Raw genomic sequence first — 23,411 nt, 5'->3', positions numbered from 1 at the left:
GCTATTTAAGAGACTGAGCTGAAAACAGCAGCTCAGACTGAGGAAGTCTCTTGGATGAGAGACGAAACGTTTCTACATTTTTTTTTTTTTGCTTTGTTTTGTTTTTTGTTTTTTTGAATGTCCAGAGGACCAGATTGAACTTTTTTGGATTCATTATATACATTTACAAATTGTAATCTATCAGATAAATATGATTTAAACAAATTTAGAGCCATTCCTATAATTCCAGTATCATATTCAAGTCTCTGTAATAGAATATTATGATCAACTGTATCAAAAGCAGCACTGAGGTCTAACAGGACCAATGAAGACACCTGTCCATTGTCCATAGGTTCTATTTCGTATAGGCTTCGCCCTTTAAGGCTATCGCTAGTGGGTTTATCCCTACGCGCGCGGCAAGTGTGTAAAGAGGTGAAGAAGAGAGTCCAGGCAGGATGGAGTAGATGGAGAAAAGTTTCAGGAGTGATAACCTTAAAGGGCTGCACCTATACTCATAGAATCTTGGGTTACAGTACATAACCAACGATTTAACCAATCACAGTCACAGGTTGGATGTGATGTAGGGGAGAAAGATACACTTTGGAAGGTTCTGGATGACGTGATATAGAATATTCCCAGGGAGGAGATAGTAGTAATCGGAGCAGACCTGAATGGACATGTTACGGGTAGCTCCAAGGTGGACGTGGGATTGCATCAAAGATTGGCTTGGAGCCTCTTCTTGTTTGCTCTGGTGATGGACCAACAGATGATGTCAGGCAGGAATCCCTGTGGTCTATGATGTTTGGAGATGACATTGTGGTATGTGGTGAGAACAGGGAACAGGTGGAAGAGAACTTGGAGAGATGGAGGTATGCACTTGAAAGAAAAGGAATGAAAGTCAGCTTTAGTAAGACACAGTACATGTGTGGATGAGAGGGAGGCCGGTGGAACAGTGAGGCTACAAGGAGAAAAGGTCACAAAGGTGCAGGACTTCAAGTACTTTGGGTCCACTGTCCAGGAAAATGGGAGTGTGTAAAGAGGTGAAGAAGAGAGTCCAGACAGGATGGAGTAGATGGAGAAAAGTTTCAGGAGTGATTTGTGACAAAAGGATGGCAGCAAAGGTCAAAGGAAATGTTTACAAGAAAAGGTGTTATTTATTGGACTGTTTTGTTGCATGCCCTCAGACTAATGAAGTCTTACAGATGAAATACAAAAAATTTCAACCAAGCAGAATCTGTCCAGATGACTTTACTTGACTTTTTTTGGATTAACTCCAAAATACAATTTTTTTAAGGCCCCAGATTAAAGCAAAGATGTGTTTCTGTTTAACATTATTTAATTTTCCACCAAACTGACAAAGTTCTCTCTATGAGAGAGTTCCAGAGAGACTGTGTGAGCTGCAAAGAATGCTGGGTTGCCTTGTGGAAATGATATGTGCTATGTTTCTGTTTGTTTACAATGTTTCTGTTTGTTTACAATGTTTCTGATTGTGGAAATAGGTTGTTCTTTTTAATGTCCTCTTCAGGTTTGCTTTGGCATTTAACTTGAAGTCTCTGTTATTGGCTGTAAACTGACACCATGAGTTAGAAGTTGTTCTTGGTACATGTAAGATGGAAAGCACTAGTGATTAAACAGCAAGTGTCCTCACTGAAGAATGATGTCTCAGGGTGAGGCCTGGCCTGACATTGTGTTGTGTGTCAGTGCTTTAGGAGGAGGCTCTTCTTTAAGTGTTCTTCTGTAGGCTCATGAAAATGATTAAATTTGAGATGGGCACATAGGATTGCCCCTCTGACATCTCTGCATTGCCTTGTCAGTTCCTGATCATTACCAAGGTGGAAATTGGTTTGTCCAAAGTTAATGAATTGTTTTTTTCTTCAGACTCGATGGGAGATTTAAACACAGCTTTCAGTTAATTTATTTGTAAATTTGTCACATCCTGATCCTTTTTCACACTGGATGATAACAAAGTCATATCTTTGTAAAAATGAAACATAGTTCAAATAAATTAGATGCAGGCTTATTGCAACAATAATATGTAACTAGGTGTATAAGTATTATAGATCTGGGCAAAATATGTAAAACCATTCTAAGAACGTCTCAATAAATTCACTTTTAGGTCCATTGTTTATTTTTGAAAATAAAGAACCCACAACATGATTAACATGACATAATATTTTAGCCAAATAGCTGCATCGTGACATGGTCTGAAAGATTTTCATTCCAGGTTTGAGCCTGGTACATGGCGCAGATGTGGTTGTATGGTGTATTATTATTGTGAAAATATTTGTTCAACCCTTATTTAGACAGGTTAATCCCATTGAGTCTTGAGGACTCGTTTACAAGAGATACTTTAAATTCTGAGATGCTGCCAACCTCTGATGTGATGGGGGTCCAGTAGGGCTTCTCATACACAAAATCTTCCAGAAAACCCCTTTTTTGCAAGTACCAAGAGTATCCGCATCATTATTCCGTTCATTTGGCACTGAAGAAGGTTTTCATATTTGATGCTGTCCAGCTATGTTCAAATAGTCATCGATGGTCTCAAAAGATTATCAGGCTTTATTCTTGATATGGAACAAACATCAAAGGTCAGCATCTACAGAACACTGCATATACTGTACCTTCTGCAGTTTGCTGTTTTGTGCAAAATGTTCCCTGTTGTTGTAAATGCATTAGATGGGTGCCAGTGTGTGTGTTCTCCTCACAGCATATAAACCTTTGTGCATATCAGAACAAAACCTCTGGAGATTAACGTCTCTCTTCCCCTTACACTCCAATAATTCCTCCCACGGATGCTACAAAAGTCTGCCCTCACAAAAGATTAAATTTGATGCTATTGTACTAGGCAACTATAAGCTCACCACACATCAAGACTCTGAGCTCTTGGGCCTTTTTGACAAGACAAAACCAATGATTATACAGTACTGTGAGCAAAAGTGGATAGTAGGTTGCACTAAAAAAGTAGGTCTTGACCATAAACATAATAGGTTTGAAATGCTGGAATTGCTTGTCTAAAAACAGAGGGCACCATCTAAAAATGAGTTTTGGGATATTGTATCTGTTTTTAGAGTTAGCAGAGTAAAATGCATGCCATTGATAAAGATCTTACCCATGTTTATAGACACATTTAGGGTAAAACTCCAGGTATGCTGAAGGGCAAACCATGGTACTCTGCTCTGATAAAAGCATATCTACATTAGATCCAGGTCAAGTTTCTGGATTAAGGAGTTTCCAAGCTGCCAAGCTGAAGAACTGTGGAGTGGAGCAGTCTCTGACTTTGAAGAAATGCTGTACACTTGCCTGAGAAATAAAAGCAAGCACCACTTTTATAGGTCAGTGCCAAAGGAATTGACTGATCCTGAAGGTGTTTCAGATGGGGAAGAGAGTTTAAAGATGTTTCCCCTTTTATGTGTTCACCGAGGGAAAGTTGTGCTTTAGGAACAGTTCAGCTGAGATTAGCCGATAAATTTGAAGCAGTTTTCCAGATATTATAACATAAAAGAGAACAAGACATAGTGCTTGAGACATTAAAAATCTTAGATTATTACAAATATAAGCCCAGAATTACTGAAAATTCCTAAGTTTATTTAATTACCCTATTTATATTGTCAGCAATAAACGCTAATATTTTTTACTTTTTTTGGCAGCTCCCTCAGAGGTTGCCATATCAAACTAACTCTCACGAAGTTAATTCATGAGAGTTAGCTCACCACACAATTTGCAATTCTTTTTACACCAGATGCTCTTCCTGACACTATCACACACTACTGAGCTACTACAGCCCTCTGTGTGGAGCAGAGAGCTCTCCCGAGCTAGAGTGCCCTGGGGAGCAGATGGTGGAGGTTAAGGGCCTTGCTCAAGGGCCTAGAGTGGGGGCAAATGAGGGCGGAGGCAGGTGTTTCATCTTCCCCACCAGCATTTTGATGTTGTCAGTCCAGGTGATTGAACCGGCGACCTTCTAATCACAGGCTCGCCTTCTCTAACCTCTGCTCCACCACTCTATGAAGGCAGAATGATAGTTTTAGCTTAGATATCAATATAATAAATGGCTCATAATTAGGGGTGTCTTAGTACTATTGTTTTATGACTGATACAAGTACTTCAGTCTAGATTCTTGCCCATTTAAAGTACCAATACCGAGTAGTTACTGAGTTTGTATTTAAACATTACACAATGACTTTGGAAACAAAATTAATTTTATTAGGAACACCGCAAACAGTCTGCTGTCAAAACATCACCTGCGTTTATCTGAAAATATCTGTAAACTGCAGACATTTTTTTTGTATTACACATATAATATTAACACATCTTTGCTTGCAAAGTAAAAGAGGAAATGACATCATTAAGTAAAAAATGGTATCCGGGTGTTTTTATGAGTACAAATACGAATACTAGAGGCTTGTATTGGGCCTGATATCAGTATCTGTATTCAGACACTTCTACTCCTAAAGGAACAATAATGTGTGAGTCATGTTTCCTATTAGTTGGTGCCTTTTTTCTATTATTGTGCATTTTAAAAGTCATTTTAACTAACAGTAGTGCAAGATATAAAGAAAACAGACAATAATATTCAACATCTACAACCAGTCGAACTGAGTTTTGACATTTTAAAGAGATTTAGAATATCATTAAAGTCTGTAGTTTCCGTCTTGGTAGAAGAAAGACCGCCTGTGCCAGATTTTAGCAGTGATCCACCACACAGTCACTTGTGGACTGAAGCATTCAGATTGAAGGTCATTGTTATCTCTGGACTGGTGCTGCTGGCATGGCTAGAAATGCAGAGCTGAATACATTTAAGAGAATATTAAAGCTGAGATCTTCCTGGACGGTGCATACTCTCTATACCCCAGGCATACATTTATGTTGTGTACATCCAGCGGTCCAATTACACCATCTCTGCAACATCAAGTGTCCCAGAAATGTCTGCTTCTCACCCACCCCTAGGGCCACTCATTCAGTCTTCACTCAGACTCCAATACTCCATCTCTGCTTTTAGTGTCCCATTTCACCGCAGGAGGGACGATAACCGCACGTCGACTTCAGAATCGAACAGTGACACAAATAAAACGGCACCTATTGCAAAATTTTGTAGACATCTTCTGCAATTTGTCCCAACAAAAATTTTAATGTGGGTCATGATCCATATGTTGATCCCTGGTAATAAAAGAAATTGATGGAGGTGCGTCTCTGCCTCGAGACGCTCGCTCAGTAAGTCGTATCTCATTCACATGCATGCAGCGTGGCAGCACATGTACCTGTTTTATGGAGGGATTTGACATGTCTGTGCAGATGGGAAGCGATTTGGGTTGTCACATACGCTTGTCCTGTCGGACTAATCTGCCTACAAATGCATTCTCTAAGAAAATATATCTGACAGTACTATTTTAAGAATACCAGTGTGTGCTTAAAAATCATATCAGTTCAAGGTCTTTATGAGGAAAATGGATATCTGTGCTGTTAAAATTTAAAGGTGAACTGGATTCTGTATCAATCATGTTGCCCTTGTTTAATGACCGGCAAGCTCAATTTAGCTTCTTCGCAAAAACAGAATTCAGATTTGTCCTTAAAGCACTTCTACAAACAAATGTGCTCTTAAAATAGAGTTGTTGTTTTTTTCTTTCCTCTTTCACCATCCAGGCAATGTTTCCTCAGTGTCACAATGTAATTCATCTGCAGGACAGGAAGAATTTAAAAGCAGAGTAGAGAGCTACTTCAAAACTATGAGGTGTATTTTTGGTTTTTAAAAAAGCAGTTAATGAGACCTGAGGGTTTAAATAACATATAATTACCCAGCAATTATTTAAATGTGTGTTTGAGGGGCGGTGACTTTTTGTGATTAGAAGTCAACATTAATATCGGTTCTTGTATAAACAGGTTTATAGTAGTGTAGTCCCTCGTTTATTGCGGTGGTTCCGTACCCTGCCCCCCTGCAATAAGAAGAAAAACCGCGAAGTAGGGATACAGAAGTTCAAGTTTAGTAAACTTTGTCATGACATGTGCCAGGCTGCAATCACACATCTTTTACTCCCAATCTACCTCCTTAAAGAAACAATTCAAATTTAAATACTGTAACATTTTAAATGAACAATCCATGCTGCATGGATTGTTCATTTAAAATGTTACAGTATTTAAATTTCAATTGTAGAGTAGAGCGAAAGTCGATCAGTGCATCTGGACAGCAAAGGGTTAACCCTTCACAAAGCCGCAGCAGGAGAAATGTGTGCGTGGCAGAGATTGAAATCAGCTGATCAGCTGCAGGAGGGAGATTTCCCTTCCACTTGTGGGCTGCACACATGGTGCAAAATCATTTTAAATAATTTATTTTAAATAAACAATCCATGGCTCATCCATCAATCAGCCAACGGTGTCATGTCACATCTTACTTTGAAAAACCGCGATATAGCGAATCCGCGAAAAACGAACCGCGAAATAGCGAGGGACTACTGTACTTTTATTTATCCAAATAACAAATTCAATTCTGTTTTTGTTTTCTTGTAGTGTTAGCAAAATATCTCACAAACCACTGAACAAACTTTAATGACGCTTTCAAAGTAATCATTGATCTACAACTTCTGTAGTTGTCTCTGTTTAAGATGGCCACGACAGCCAACCAACAATGGCCGACTAAAATGGCTACAGCCCAAATATTGACATAAAACTTGACGTGGTAGTAGTTTCGTGTGACTCACGACATATAATATAGACTCACACTTTTTGGTACAACACCTGTCCCGCAGCTGCATGAAACGACGTGAGCATCGAGGCGTGGAGGAGAACTCACCTCAGCTGGGTTGACATGAAGCTTCAACGCATTAAATGTGTGACGTATGTCTTCCATTTTTTTTAAACCTGATGAATTTATTGAGTTAAGCAATTCTTGATTAGAATCATTGATTTTATGAGTAATTTACCTCTCCATTTCCCAAACTTGCACTGTAGTTAAAAAAATATATATATATTTATAATAATGGATTTGCTGTTTGTTGTTTTGTGCGTCCCGAAAATAGATACGGGCTGCAATAACATGTTGCAACATTAGTTATGCCTGCTGAGTGATGTGACCTGTGGGACAAAAACAATCAGCTGCTTTGCAAACTCCCCAACTTACCAAGCTCACGGCCCAAGTTTGAGAACTACTGGCGTCAAACAAGATTTTCAAGATTTGACCAAAAAATTACAAAAACTTGATGATTTCGCAACGTTACATGGTCTTTGTCTGGAACTCTGGCATGAAGGGAGGTGGGTGATATGCACTACTTCAAGGACTGCTAGGATATTAGTTGTTGAATGTTGTGTTTTCACTGACTGGTAAAAAAAAAAAAAAGATTAAAATGATGAGACAGGATAGAGCTGTTTGTCTTTTTTATTTGATCAACAAAAATCCTGATCTTGTCCAGCAAAAATTTATTTGAAATCTAAGAGACCCTTCAGACCTAAACTGTCTCACCAGTTGTTGTGCTGTTTGGTATAATGTTGCATCTGGCTCACTAAAAAAATACAAGATTATTACTTTGTGTGAGAAGGAAGAAAGAGAAGCAGCGAGTGCCTCCGTGTGCACATGAGATGGTATGATCCAGAGAGCATTGAGGTGTGGAGAATTAAGGCTGGAGCTGTGTTGCCACAGTGACCTGCTGCTTTTAGCTTGAGGGGAACTGTTTGTCTATTTGCTGCATGAGTGTACGTCACAGCACACCAAGGTCAAAGTTTAAATAAGGATTTTCTTTGTGATGTCTTACTTGGAGAATATTGCAATTCAAAGCAGGTCTGAAGAGATTTCAGCTTGAATGGCAACTCTAAGTCATACAAATGTTACATACAAGTTCAGATCCACTGAAATCCAAATAAAGACCAGTACAAATCAGCAAGTTATGAACTTTTCAATGTGAAATGGCACAACTCCTGCTGGAGCTCAGAGGAACTCCTGCTGAAGAAACAATGCTGGGAGGATGAAGCTGCATTCTCACACAGAAAAGGTCATGAAAATGGGACATTACCTTCTTTCTGATAAGCATCTCCTCCAAACATCTCATGCCAGTAGAGGCAGACCTTCTCTACATATCCTTTTCCTCATAAAAATCTGAAGTTTTTTTCCCTTTCCTAAAAATAAAATGTATCCTTGAAATACACTGAGTAACTCACTATTATTTGTATATCAGCACACAACAAACAGCAAATTAAACAGTTAAATGATGGATAATGTGACAGAATGTAAATGTTTAGTTCATCAGCTCACTGATGACTGCAGTTAAACAGAGCTCACTTACTCTGATATTAAAATAAGAAATCCAACTTTAACTAGAATCAGGGTTATGATGCTATTTTTTGTTTGTACTTATCCAATATTTGTATTATTGAGTTTATGACATGGAGACTTGAGTCAAATTGAAGTAAACCTTAATGTTTTTAGTTCAAGATGTTAAAGTGATAGGAGTTACACTATAAGAATAGAGGTAAGATTTTTTTTTTCTTGTCTGAGGCGGCGTGGAGTGACTCACTTATCACAGTAAATGGGAAAAAAATATGTGCAGCTTCTAATAGTTGCTTCCATTAAAGTATCCTATTCTGTTTCATTATATTCTGTTCCTTTTACAAATAAACATGTTTTGTTGGTGAAAAAATAAATACTGAGACCCCGACATTTTGAATGCATTTTAAAGTTTTTATTGTTTAGCCTTCTGTCCACACTGAAACGTTTTAGGAACCTGAAAATTATGCTTTTTATCCCTCGCCATCGAGCAAAGAAGGAAATTGTAACCACCCTTCGTCTGTCTGGTTCATCTGGTGAGCTACGTAATGTGAAAATTAAGGGATTTCCATTTTGATGTGTGGCTGCATCTAAGCGTAAGAAAGATCCCTATTGAAAGTTTGTTTACCATGTCAAAATCCAAAATGGCCACCGCCATATATATGTATATGTAAACCAACCACCCCAATTATTTGAGTAAACTATGCTTTCTAGTTTTGATATTACTTAAAAGTAAAGTTTTTTCAAATGATTGTGGAGGCCAAAGATGAGCCACCCTCTGACCTGGTCGTAGATAAAGTTGCTCCTTTCACTCGCCAGGATCCATCACTCCGTGCCGCCTCAGACATGCAAAAAAAAAAAGCTTATCTGTATTCTTACACAGTGTAACTCCTACCCACTTTAATATGTTGCACTAAAAACATTTAGGTTTGCTTGCATTCTATTTCTGTCTAGAAAAACATTCATCTCAAAAATGGCAAACATTCATTATTCAAATCCCTCGGAGGCGAGGGACATCGATGCACCACTTTTTGAAAATGGGCTCCAGAGTAAAAACAACTTCAAATGCCACCTTTGTGTTTTTGTGTGGACAACCAAGATGCAGCCTTGTGAAAACGATGACGTCAAACTCTCATCGCTGCCTAACAAGTGATTCCAAGTGTGACAGACATGACAGGAGTGCTGCCAGATTTCCTGCATGTATTTAAGTTGCAGGTGCCAGTAAAACTTTCAGTTGCTGTAATACTGCAATAAACAGTCAAGAATGGTGAACAATAACTTTAAAGGGATAATCCAGTTAACTCTGACGCGATGTTCTGTTTAATGGTTGTCATTAGTTAGCACCTTACCAGCTGTGACACCAGCCATATAGCTTGGAGTGTGGAGGAAGAGGCATATGTTTTCATCCAGGCTAGGCTAATGACTAGCCAAACAAGCTCCTGTGTTTTGAGTCTTAAAAACAACTTTCACCAAAACCACATGACTGTGTGACAGAAAGCTACGTTTGCTAATATTAAACATCTACACTTTTGCTAGACACTCTGCTGAACATCAGATCATGTGTATGCAGATGGTACCAAAGCTGCAGAATCACTGCATCATCAGTCCAAAGTATACATTGAGATAAAGTTTGGTGTGGTAGTAGCAGAGAGTCATTCACAGCATTTACTCCAAACACTAATACATCTGTCAATGTTGCATTGCCTTACGGTATTTACAAGGTTTGACTCAAACGACTTTACCTTGATCATAAGAAAATCTTAGTTTAAAACCCTCGCACAGGTATGCATCTGTTGGTTTAAAGGTGGCTGATTGATGAGTGACGATGAAGTCCTGAACATATTTAAACTTCTGATCTGAAGGAGCCTGTGAATGCCGAGTGTAATTGGAGTTGCGTCGGGATTCACAGCTCATTGCAAGTTTCACACAGGTTACACTGCCAGCAGGGAAATGTGAACGGCAGACAAGAAGTGAAGCGAGGGAAGATAATTTACAACAAGAGACAGAGGAGGAGTTGTAATTAAAGCATTGATCAAGCCTCTGACTGATGATTACAATACCCAGACAGAGAGAAATCCTGCAGAGCCGGGTCCGATAGATGGAGGTAAAGGGTATCATTACCGCACAATCAGCCAGAATGTTAACCCCGACCCGCTGTGTGCAGGCAAAAACACAAGGCATCATATATCATGCACATCATTTCTGTCATACATTTGGTAAACAAGCTCATTCCATAACAAAATATTCAGTCAAAGGCTATTTATCAAAGCTGTCATGAATGTGTGCCAATGATTTATTGGACTGAAACTCAAAGAAAGAGCCACAGGTAACTAAAATAACCCAAGAAAAACCCAATCAACAGTAAAATGTGATGACATTAATAAAATGGGATGTAAAAGCTGAGTGTTCCAATTATAACGAAGTCATTAATTTGAGATAAAAAGCTGTTTTAATATTCTATCAGATATCTGACACAACCTTCCTGCTATTATCGGTGAGTCTGCTGCTAAACTATTTTTCTTCATGCTCAGACTTGTTTAATGGAGTCTACCTTACATCCGACTTCAGCACCTCATCAGCCTTTTCCATCATCGCTTCTTTTTATCCTCAAAACTTTCAGCCCTGCCGCCATACGCCAGAAAAGGAGATACATCTGTGTTAAATATCTTTTTGTTTTGATTTATAATCTATTTATTGCTTGCCACCAAAGGCAAACAGTGATAATGTTTTTGCCTGGGTCTGGTGTGTGTTAGCTCATTTGTCTGTAGTGTCAGCAAAATATATCATGAACCAGAGGATGAATTTTAATGAAACTCTCAGAATGTAATTATTGGATGTATATCTACAGCTGATTGGAGTCAGTCTCATTCAAAATTGTCACCACAGCTAAGACACTTTAGCAAACACAAAAATGGGTTTAACTTAGTCCATTTCACAAATACAGAGTTACAATTTGCTGTGGTAGTACCTGAGAGTCATTCACAACTTGTAGTTTAAGCTCTAAAATATTTCACAAGCTCTCACAATAATGCATGGCATCTCTCCTAATGGTATTTACGTGGCTTGGCCAAAATGGCTCATTCACAAGATGGATGTCTGGGTCTGAGACGTGTTCTAGCCACCTCAGTCCATTCAGAAGACACACCCAGGCAATGTGTGTGGGGGGAGACAGCCTACCTTTGGTGCACCTCTGTACCACCAAGTGAAGTAGTAATAGAGCTTGGCCAACCAACAAATGAAAAAATATATTTAAAAAAAAGCATCAGAGCTGTGGCTCAGTAATGTGATAAACTGATGACATTAGTGTGAAATTTCCCACTTGGAGGACTAAACCACAACAAACACATTTATTACTGAGGGAATATTAATGATGCAACTTGGTAGTTAGTTTTAAAAATAGTTAACCACAAAGAGGATCGCTAAAGTGATCATTAGATTGAAACACACGAGGTGAGACATCCGACACACATTTTTTGTGTCGCACTCCTCTTCAACCCAGCTGAGTTCTGCTTCACACCTCTTTTGTTTCTACATGGCCCACATTTCTGAAAACTCACATCTGAGAAAGAGTGTCTGGCTTCATCTGAGATTTATGAACTGTTAGAGGGAGGAGAAAGGCGGACTAGTCTGTGTGGCCATTTTGTGGACCTGAAAGAACCTAATAACTGTCATTTGGCATCATAAGATGATTTAAGTTATAAACTGTGGCATGAAGGGCAGTAGATGTTTATGCATTGCTGCAACAATTGTTGGTCTGTTAATTTTCCTGTAAAACATTAGATTAATAATTCTACAGCATTGAAGTAATCAATCTCAACCTCAAAACATAAGAGGCTCAATTAAATTAGGTCAACATATAAGAAAGTGGTTTGGATATGAAACATGTATCTAAACAAATCTTTTATTCACTGAATCCTATTAAACTCTGCATGGCAAATGGGCGATAAAAACATGGATGAAAAATTAATTATATGAGAAGGATTTCAAGAACCTCGTTTTTATGACTAAGATGGTTGAATTTCATGGCATTGTGTGAGAAATGGTTTGCCATTTCAGAAATGCTGCATTTCTACATCAGATAACAAGGTAGAGGTACCATTGTTCCCTCCAGCCAGACTCCAGTGTTACCGCCATGTAACATTGTTTTTTTTGTTTGTTTGTTTTTATTCTCTTTACATTTTTTATTCAGTTAAAACACAAACATTAACAGTTTGTCATATTAGATTATTATAAGAGTTAGTTCCAGTTGTCTGTTGGGCTTTAAGGAATAAAATGGATGTTTGTTGGAATTTCACAGTAGCTGCATGCAGAATTTTTAAATTTCATTTGTAATTTATATTTCTGTCTGGTTGACACTAAACTAGGGCTCCACAACCTGTGGTATTATTAGTGTGTGCTAAATCAAAATGTGTAAAAGACTGTTTGAACTGCGATAAATGATGCACAGTTTTATGTTAAGTGCCATGAATTGACACTCCATGCCAATAAAATGTGTGACCGCTCCGATGCCCTTGATGCCCATAATCAGTTTAGATAGTGACTGAAATATTATTCACTGCAAATTTCTCTAATAATTTTGCAGCTGCATGCAGCTCTGGCTGAGTGGTTAGAGCAGTCATCCTCCAGTGCAAGAGTTGGAGGTTCAATTCCACCAGCAGTCACATGCCGAAGTGTCCCTGAGCAAGACACTGAACCCCTCATTGCCTCCAATGTGTGTCCCATCGGTGTATAAATGTGATAAAGTGCTGATTATTCTTTGTATAGATATAGTAGAGTGCTGTGTGAATGGGTAAATGAGGGCACATATTGTGTTGTAAAGAGCTTTGTGTCTTGATAAAATAGAAAAGTGCTATATACGTAAAGTCCATTTGCCATTTATAGTGCAAGCCTACCCCTTAGCTTAAATATATTGTGGCTGTATTTGTAGTGTTACTGTAAGCACAAACTGTACATCAGATAAGCCATAACTTTAGAAATTTCAAACAATCCTTAGAAGGTAAAAGCTGAATAGTTAAGAGTACTGTTTAGAAGGGACTTGTTATGTTAACACTGCCACAAGGCGGCAGCAGAGCAACAAGTGGTTCTTTTAAGAAAAATTGTGAACAAAAAATAAAAACTAATAATAATAATAATGTGTTGTGTTGTCATCATTATGTATTCCCATACAATGGCGATATTGGCTTTCTGCATTTAACCCATCCACCCCCAGGTGGTGCAAAGGGCAGCTATTGAAAGTGCCTGGGGAGCAATTGGGGATAGGGTGTTGTACTCAGAGAGACCACAAGGTGTGCAATGACTGGGGATTGAACCTGGGACTTTCGGGTCCTGGGTCGGCTGCTCTGCCTCTATATCGTCTCTACCCCATGATGCGATCTCATGTAGTTTGTTACAGTTTTCACCCATATTGTGAAAGCAAAAGACTTACAGTACTTAAAAAAATAAGAAATAGGTATTAGTCCTACATACAAATTATTAATTTCTAATAGCTAAGATGAGTCATTAAGATAAACATAATGAAATATTGTTAGTTCTATAATTTTGTGTAAAGTGCGCCAATCCCTATTGTGCTTATTTTTTTCATTGTGTGGACTTGAATTAACTTAGAAACCACATAAGCAGTTACTTCTTACATCCCACATTTCCGGCTCTCTAAAAAATAAACATGGTACAGACACAGAAACTGGAAAGGTACTTTTTTTTATTGAATACACTTCTATATTTTCAAAATACCATTTACAATAGAGATGTTAAAAAGAGCAAATTCCATCATTATTCTCCCTTCTATAAAAAAGACATCTTTTTTGACACCCCGGCTGGATAGGAGCCCCACGCCGTCTCCTCCGTCAAGGAGAAATCAATCACTCCGTCCCTGGAGGAGCACCAGCTGGCATCAGAACCGACTGTGCTGTTTGGCCTCGTGAAGATTGGCTCTACACGTCTCCTCATTCCTGCCTTTCAGTCTTCAAATTAATCCCGTGTGTTTACAGGAGCTTTCCGTCCGAAGGGAGAAAAAACAAAAACAAATGATGGCCAACCATATTATTGTCTCTTTATTCCTCTTTGGCCTTTCAAATAATGAAATACATAATAGGACTCTAAATGTGGTGATGGGAAATTAAATGGACTTTCAGAGCCAAAGTTATTCCGCTTTGCCAAGTTTTGGTCTAAAGTGTAGCAGAGGACAATAAACTACAGTCATCTGGTGTTCTGCGTTTGTGCTCAGTATATGTTTCTACGTTTACACCTGTAACCCAGCACCACACTTTGAAGGTTCAAGGTTCTTTATTGTCATTCGCATCAGGTACATGAGGTGGAACAAAATTTTGTACTCAAGGTCCCAGTTACACCCAAAAGTAGCACAAATGTATATAAAGTGTAAAAAAGGAAACGGTATACAAGAATCTAAGATATACACTAAGCAATAATAATTTAACAAAGCTAATAATGTTGTGTTTTTTTTTTTTTTTGGTGTGTGTGTGTGGGGGGCATGGGTGGCGTGCCGGGGCCTCTCCGGGCCTGTGGTGTGGGGCTGTAGGGATACATTGGTGTGCTGGGCCGGCCTTCCTCAGCTGCTGCTCCCTGCTGCTCTGGCCCCTGGCCTTGGGCCGGCTTGCGGTCGCTGTCAGGTGGGTGGGGCGCATGGACGGCCCGACAGAGGCTCGGTCGGGCTGTCTCTGTGTGCCTGTTTATGTCCCAGGTTGGGTTTTAGGTGGTCCCCTCTCTTGGATCAGTTTTGGCCCCCCATTTGGTGTGTCATGCTCCCCTCCGGTGGTGGGCCCCCCTGCCGCCGGTGCATTGGCGGCTTTCAGCAACTGGGGCTGGGCGGTGGGGTGTGTGCGGGCCCGCCCTGGTGGCTTCCTGCTGGGGCCTGGGTGCCCCGGCTCTGTCGGGCCCTTGTTGGGGGGTGGTATGTCCTCGGGGCTCGGTGTCCATGGCTGGATCCACTCTGGAGGAGCGCATTGTCTGCGGGGCCTGTGGACTCGTCGCTACAGCCTCCTGAGGTTTCTGCATTGTGGTTGCTGGGGATCGCCCGGGGCTTCCCTTTGCTTCTCTCTCTGGGGGGTGCGGGTGTCCCTATTGGGGGACTCCCGGAGTTCCGGGCTTGGGGGGCACTGTGTGTCTGTGGTTCAGGTCTTCCCTGTGTCACCATCGTGTCCTGTGAGGATGGGTCTGTGGGTCCCCACATCCGCCATTGAACATTTTTATGGAGAAACCTTATAGTGACAAGCATGCTCACACAGGTGTTTAGATTCAGGTGTTTATCAGATACGCACTCAGTTGGGTTGTGGTGGCCACTAAATACATCTTGTATTACCATGTACTGCATAAAATACTTTCTAATGATGTTATAAGTATCATTATATATGTTGTTTGTTATTGTGGTTTCTCGGTTTTGTCTTTTCTTTCCTAGGTCTAGAGGCAGACTTCAATGATGTTGATTTGTGTTCTCTTTATCCCTCTCTCTCTCTCTCCTCTATTCCTATCTCTTTCTTTACCTTTTAACCCTTCTCTCACTTCTCTGCTTTATCTTCTTTGTTTTTCATCCCCATGTCCATTACATCTGAAACAAACCCAAAACATATTCTAATAAAATATAATTTATATATCAAGTGGAGCATTAAGGCCAGCCATAATGCTTTGCTTGTGAAAGTAAATCTGTTGGGCATCACTTTGACACTCGGACAATAATTCTAAGTGTCACAATGCCGGACAGGACAAGGGGAAAAAAAAAAACTAATAATGTAATAACAATACAATATATTAAACAACAGCCTGAACATGAGTCTGTTGTGAGCAAATGGGTATAAAAACAGCAGCTTAAAGTCAAGAAATCAGCAGCATGGATAATCATTAGTGCAAAGTGACATTATCTCCAATTAAAGTGGCATTACGATTTTCCTGGTTAAGGGTTTATTAGTCTAACAGCTTCAGGGTAGAAGCTGTTCTTCAGTCTAGTGGTTCTACACTTAACACTCCTCAACCTCATGCATGAGGGGAGTGGAGCAAAAAGTGTGTGTGCTGGGTGAGTGGGGTCCTACTTGATGTAGGTTGCCCTCTTCTTGCATCTGGAGGTGTAAATGTCTTTGATGGTGGGGATACTGACTCCAACATCTTCTGTGCAGCCTTCACCACTCTCTGCAAAGCTTTTCTTTCTGCAGCTGTGCAGCCTCCATGCCACACGTTGATGCTGGAGCACAGGATGCTCTCCACTGCACACCTGTAGAAGGAGGTGAGGACTGAGCTTCCCAGTCCAGCCTCGTGAGAGACTGGGAAGCTCAGTCCTCACCTCCTTCTCAGTCCAGCCTCATGATGCCACTGATGTAAAGGACATGAACCACTTGAGCTCGCTTTTATTAGTTGTGTGGGTTTGTTTGTGTGCTTCTGAGACGTTTGAACTGAGGCTACAATTAGATGTAAAAAATGGAGGTGGCTGAGCAAAGCGTGCGTTTGTGTCTCGTTCCTCACGTTTGTCTGTGCGGTAAAATTCTCTGTGGACTTTATTAGACGTGCCTCTGTTAGCAGCGACGCAGTCGGTTTTAGAACACTGTAGGTTTTCGTGCCATCAGGAGGTCAATCAAATCAATTAACAGACGTTCACCCTGCGTTGTTTAGAGGAGGCCTGTTAATGCGTCAAGTGAAATCACTGCACCTCTCCTGCTGAGCGTGATTACTTCCTGTTGGTGAAGCCATTGAGAAATTAATTTATTGGATTTTCACTCTGGGAGTAACCAGTTACCGTCAGCTGGTGCACAGTTTATTGCTGCACTGAGTAAAAAGCACAAAGAGCTAATTAGAGTAAGAACGTTGTTCTTTTATTGATCAATAACATGTCCTGTTGCATGAGACAGAGATGGCTTCTTTCCATGTTGTTCTTGGGAAACGATTGATTCGCAGCTGCTGCACACAGCTGGTGGGATAGGTTGTTGATAAGGCACCAACTCCTATGTAATTAAAAATTAAATAGATTCATAGTGACTGGATACTTCCTGCAATTGTTTGATTTAATTATTCATGCTGGCGACAACACTGAGGTAATTAGTTGTGCATCAAGAAAAAAAATGAAGCACGTGCATTTTGATGGTTGATGCACATTTGTCAGTTCATTGTTGGGTGCTTCATGTGTGGGTGATGCAGGCTTCATTTCAAACAGAATGTCATGTCAGGAGTTGGATCAACACAACGCTGAACAACATTTTCCAAGGCGCACCTTCAAAAAAAATCTTACACATTCTTTACGACTAAAAAGGTTAAGCTTCCAGACAGAGAACATTGAAAGTTCAAGTACATGTATTGCGATATGATGATCCTCCCTTAGTGGGGTCTGTATTGGGTGACCAAAATCTTCAAGATGTGTGTTGGTGTTCTGATGTAGCTGCTGATTCTAACACTGGACCATTGGGACGTCTGCACACCACACATACGTTGACCAGACCTGACCTTGGAAAAACAGTCCATGCCTTCCCTACAACCCAACTAGGTTACTGTAACGCACTTTATGTTGGGGTCAGTCAGGTGTCCATTTCATGTCTCCAGCTCATCCAAAATGCTGCAGCTCATCTTAACAGAAATTTGTAGTTTTCAGCATATATCACCAGTTTTGTCCTCCCTTCACTGGCTCCCTGTATGTATCAGAATAGATTTAAAAATTATCCTGGGCTTTGCACCTTCATACTTCTCTGGTCTACTTCTGGTGTTCCTTCTCGGGCGCTGAGATCATCTGACCTGCTGCTTTTTGTTGTACCAAAATCCAGGCTGTAGCTCAGAGGAGATCAGGCTTTTTCAGTCGTAGCCCCTAAACTTTGGAACAATCTGCCCCCTTACATTAGACAGGCCACTTCACTTCCTGTTTTTAAATCTCTTTTTAAAACACACCTGTTTTCATTTAGTTTTGCCCCATTGTGATTCGATTTAATATTTTATTGATTTGTGTTAAATTGATTTTCATTGTTAAGCACTTTGGTAACAACTGCTGTTTTTATATGTGCTTTATAAATAAATTTGATTTGATTTAACATACTAGTTTTCACGTATCATGCATGCAATGCAATCCATGTGAACCTAAAACTAGTGCTGGTTATGCTGTCTAAAGCATCTGTGTCTCCATGTCTGCTGACCTCCACCCACTGTTTTCACTGACTGCTGAATGCTCCAGCAACTGCCTGATGAGTTAGAATTAAACAAGCAGTATTGATCTCCCCCATCGCCGAAGAATTTGAATAGTGAATGTTTGTAGTTTTCAAGATGAGATTTTTTTGGACTTCATGTTTTGGGTGCAAGATATACAAGTGGGTAGGAGTTGCACTGTGTAGAGAAACAGGTTGTTTTATTTATTTATTTTTCTTGTCTGAAGCAGCGTAGAGTGACGGATCCTGGGCAAGTAAAAAGAAAAGTTTTATCCACCACCAGGTGCAATGGCGGAGCCAGAGGGTGACCAGTGGTGGCCTTAGCCACCTTAGATTAATTCTCAGCCACCCCAGTCATTTAAGGAAACTATAATTTTCAGCTTTATTAAAACTAAAAAGCATAGTTTCCTCAGATAATGGGAGTAGCCAGTTTATATATTGCAGTGGTGGCCATCTTGGATTTGAAGTGGCATCCCCATTTTCTTCTGGCGTTCATTCTATCTGTGTGGAGTTTGCATGGTCTCCTTGTGTTTGTGTGGGTTTTCTCCGGGTACTCCAGTTTCCTCCCACAAAAACATGCATGTTAGGCTGCCTTCAGGCCCAGGCCTCCCTTGCAAAAGAGATCAGTGATCTCAATAAGACATGCGTGGTTAATAAAGGTTAATAAAGTTATAATAATTGTCAAACTGAACCATTCTTACACCTAGATGAAGCCACACACCAAAATGGAAGTTAGCACCTCATTTATTTTTCAAGTTATTGCGCTCACAACATGAATGGGCAGACAGACGGACAGGTTTTCCTATTCCCCCTTTTTCTCTGTGATAGGGGACAAGAATAAGAGGTACTTTATTGTTATTGTTCCAAAATGCAACAAAACTTGTTTAGCAAGTTTTGAACTAAGATCATCTTATGGAGTTGTTCATTTTGGTCAAACCTTATAATTGACATTGACTCCAAGTCTCATTTGTTAACTGTGTTGGGGACAACTTTCAGGTACTACCACACCTCGTTTTTTTTTTTGGCTCAATATATGTAAATTTCAATTAAGCTCTAGCCATTTCAGTCTTGGCTCAGGTTGGTTAGCACCTTCTTGAATGGTGTTGACTCCAAAAAGCTAATGAGTTTAAAATACACAGCCAATGATTACTTTCTGAAAGTCTAACCATTTTTTTTTTTGACATGCTTGTCTTTGGGGGTGGGTGATAAATCATTAAAGTAACGGCAAAGAAACTGAATAATTAAAGAGCAATCTGTAGCGTAAACCTATAAGTAGACAATGAGGCAGAGTGACCAGTAAGTTTTAACACTATCTTGTGATGGCAGTGCTTATTCTCATTCTGGATGTAAAGCTGCATTGTTAATCAACTGATTTAGAGTTCACACACATCTGCATCTGTACCAAATTACATCCAAATTGGAACATTCATACTGGGCGCTTGGTCGTTTTTTTTTTTTTGTTTGTTTTTTTTTGTCAATGATTGTTAATTGTATGCATACTATTGGCTATACAGTAGAATACATGTAGTATTGATTTTTCTTTTATGTTAAGTGTTTTATCTGAAAAAAACACCTGCTTGGTTCTTATCAATAGCAATGGCTAACTGAAAACCGGTTCATGTAGTTAACACCATAGCTACAAATCATTTAGACATACGCCAAAAAATGTTCTTTTAAATATGTTTTTATCTGTAAATATAAATTTCGAGTTTATTGTCATTTGCATCGCATGTGGTACATAAGGTGGAACAAAATTGTGTACTCAAGATCCCAGTTGCACCCAAAATAGCAATAATATAAAGTATAAAAAAGAAACGGTTTACAAGGACCTAAGATATATGCTAAACAATAATAATGTAATATAATATGGTGTATTAAACAGCAGCCTGAACATGAGTCTGTTGTGAGCAGATGGGTATGAATACAGCAGCTTATGGGTAAAAAAAAAATCAGCAGCATGGCTAATCAGCAGCACAGGTAAAGTGTCAAATCTCTAAAGTGTCATTACAATGATTTTTTTGGTTAGGGATTTATGAGTCTAACAACCATTCCAAAAAGATCCTATTCTTTGTTCAGCTTCACATTAAATTTAGCTTTCATTTATATATTTGATAAGGCCTGTGTGTGTGTGTGTGTGTGTGTTTTCCTGCATTTTCATGTAAAAAAAATATATCAAGTCTGTAAATGTTTTCATTCAAACCCTTCTCTATAGGAGTACACCATCGACGTCTTCTTTCGTCAAAGTTGGAGGGATGAGAGGCTTAAGTTTGATGGTCCAATGCAGGTCCTACCCCTTAACAACCTCCTGGCCAGTAAGATCTGGACTCCTGATACATTCTTCCACAATGGAAAGAAATCTGTGGCCCACAACATGACAACTCCAAACAAACTGCTACGACTAGTGGACAATGGGACGCTTCTCTACACAATGAGGTCAGTCACATGACATAACAGAGTGAGACATTTTCCCTTTTTCTATTTCTTTAATTGTACTTTGTAAGTCCTACTAATACTCTTGGTACTTCAGGCATCTGAGTGAGCCAAACTCATATCATTCAGGGAGGTACTAAAAACTCGTTATAAACTCATTTAGAGCAATAAGCGCTCTATAACTCTCTTTACTGCTCAATTGAAGTCAGTTTGAATAAAATGAATCAATGTAATGCAATAAACACACAGACAGACAAGGAGGCTGTGTGTCTTGTGTCACTGCAACTTCACACACACACTCGTCGCAGCGATACACATCTGATCCCACCCACGTCGAAAGGCTTCTGTCTGCAGTGAAGCAGGGAAGACCCGTGCTGAGCAGAACCACACCAGAAACAATTAACTGATATCATCGCATCTTCACGTTGAATCTCTGAGTCAACCCTCCTCAAAGCGGTCCAGGAGAAACGTCTTTTTAAAGCTCATCCACAGACGTCGTATTTGTTTCAAAGGGTGGACAAAAAGAGAAATGGGAAAGAATTTCGTTTAGTTGTTTCACATGAGCAGATCTGTGCGGTGGTAGTTCTGCCAAGGCCAACAAACACATGTACACTGATGATGTGCTTCAAGCGCTGCCATGTTTATGTACCTAAATGTGTGTGGAAAGATAACAGGTTATGTTTTGAAGGAAAGTATCATAATCTCTGTCACACAAAGACAAAATTACTTATTTTTTTACCAGCTCAGTGATTTTATTTGGTACTAGAATTACAATAATCTGTCAAACAAAGCTCAGTAAACTGCATCGTATCTTTCAAAATACATTTATAGTGAAGATTATTCTGGGTCTTTAGTTTCTTTATGAATTTAAAAACTGCTATTTGTCTTTAAAATGATGAGCAATAACTTCTGATGCTTCTACAGCTAATGTACTACATGTTTTGACATTTATTTTCACGACTGGTCCTCCTACGGAGTTCATGCAATGATGTCATCATAACTAATTATTAGTCTCACCTACATACCATAATAAATTGCTAACAGTGTCAGGTTCCAGTAGATTAGACACAAGAATACAGACCACACAAGGAGCTCAAATAAAACTTAAAGTTTTAATAACTAAAAGCTGTTGTGCAACACCATACAGTATATATGCAGGTTCAAGGTTCTTTAAGTCAAGTCAAGGTTCTTTATTGTCATTAGCATCTCCTGTGATACATGTGACGGAATGAAATTGTGTACACAGGGTCTCCGTTACATCCAACAATAGTATACATTGTAAAAGAAAAATGATATAAAATCTAAGATAATAGCCTAAACTAAGAATAACTAAGGACTAGTAGTAAAAAAACAATATGCCGAACAACAGCAGCACAAACGTGTCTGTGTGAGCAGATGAGTATGAATGAACACAGCAGCATGAAATAAATCAGCAGCATGAGATCAGCAGCATGGATAGTCAGCAGCACATATCAATAATCAAGTGGCATTACAGTGATTTTTTTTTTTTCCACATTGATTTTCCTGGTTAGGGATTCATGAGTCTTAACAGCTTCAGGGTAGAAGCTGTTCCTCAGCCTAGTGGTTCTACACATAATGCTCCTCAACTTCCTGCCTGAGGGGAGCAGGGCAAAATGTGTGTGTGCTGGGTGAGTGGGGTCCTTCATGATGCAGGGGGCCCTCTTCCTGCCTCTGGAGATGTAGATGTCTGTGATGGTGGGGAGACTGACTCCAACAGACTTCTGTGCAGCCTTCACCACTCTCTACAGAGCTTTTCTTTCTGCAGCTGTGCAGCCTCCATGCCACACGTTGATGCTGGAGCACAGGATGCTCTCCATTGCACACCTGTAGAAGGTGAGGAGGTGAGGACTGAGCTTCCCAGTCCAGTAGAGTCTCTGATGAGCTTTCTTGATCAGGCTGGTAATGTTGTCGCCCCAGCAGAGGTTTTCAGGTGCACACCCAAGTACTTGTAGCTGGAGACCACTTCCACTACAGATCCTCCTATAATTGGGTGGGGGGGGGGGGGGGGTGCAGGTATGTATATATATATGAGCATGTCTGTGTGTGTGTGTGTCTCTGTCTGTCTGTCGAACAGACGGACGGACAGACGAGAGTGGGCGTCTACAGACTAAGGAGCAGGATCTAAACTGAATCCAACTTGGATTTTGACATGGCAACCCAATTTTCAAAAGGAACCTTTCTTACACATAGATGCAGCTACAAACTAAAATGGAGGTCAGTACCAGTGACGTGCAGGCAGGTGTGGCAGCGCCGCACCTGTGATCATGACAAGTAATATACTAACAATGATAAGAGAAAATATATTTGACCACTTGACTTTATTTCATGCTTCTGTGTTCATTCGTACTCATCTGCTCACACAGACTCATGTTCGTGCTGCTGTTTTGGCACTATTAGGTGTTTAGCATATTTCTTAGTTCATATCTTAGATCTTATTACTATTTTTCTTGTACAATTTATACTTTCGTTGGATGTAACTGGAACCCTGTGTACACAATTTTGTTCCACCACATGTACCACATATGATTTGAATGACAAATAAAGAACCTTGATCTTGACCTTGACTGTTCTATAAAACTGTTTTCTGAATTATTTCAACACTTCAATGGTCA

The 23,411-nt window shown here is 39.8% G+C and overlaps 1 protein-coding gene across 1 annotated transcript in view; it reads left to right on the top strand.

The window, feature by feature from the left end:
- The window catches only part of gabra3 (gamma-aminobutyric acid type A receptor subunit alpha3), a 285,967-nt gene that overhangs the window by 214,819 nt on the left and 47,737 nt on the right, over positions 1-23,411 (top strand). Inside the window, exon 5 of the mRNA XM_037688046.1 lies at positions 20,561-20,781. Coding sequence (XP_037543974.1) covers positions 20,561-20,781 — 221 coding nt within the window. The remainder of the gene's footprint in view (positions 1-20,560; positions 20,782-23,411) is intronic.

Source organism: Nematolebias whitei, chromosome 14 (genome assembly GCF_014905685.2).
Source record: "Nematolebias whitei isolate Nwh7 chromosome 14, NemWhi1, whole genome shotgun sequence".
Lineage (NCBI taxonomy): Eukaryota > Metazoa > Chordata > Actinopteri > Cyprinodontiformes > Rivulidae > Nematolebias > Nematolebias whitei.
This window is presented reverse-complemented; position numbering and strand designations above follow the sequence as displayed.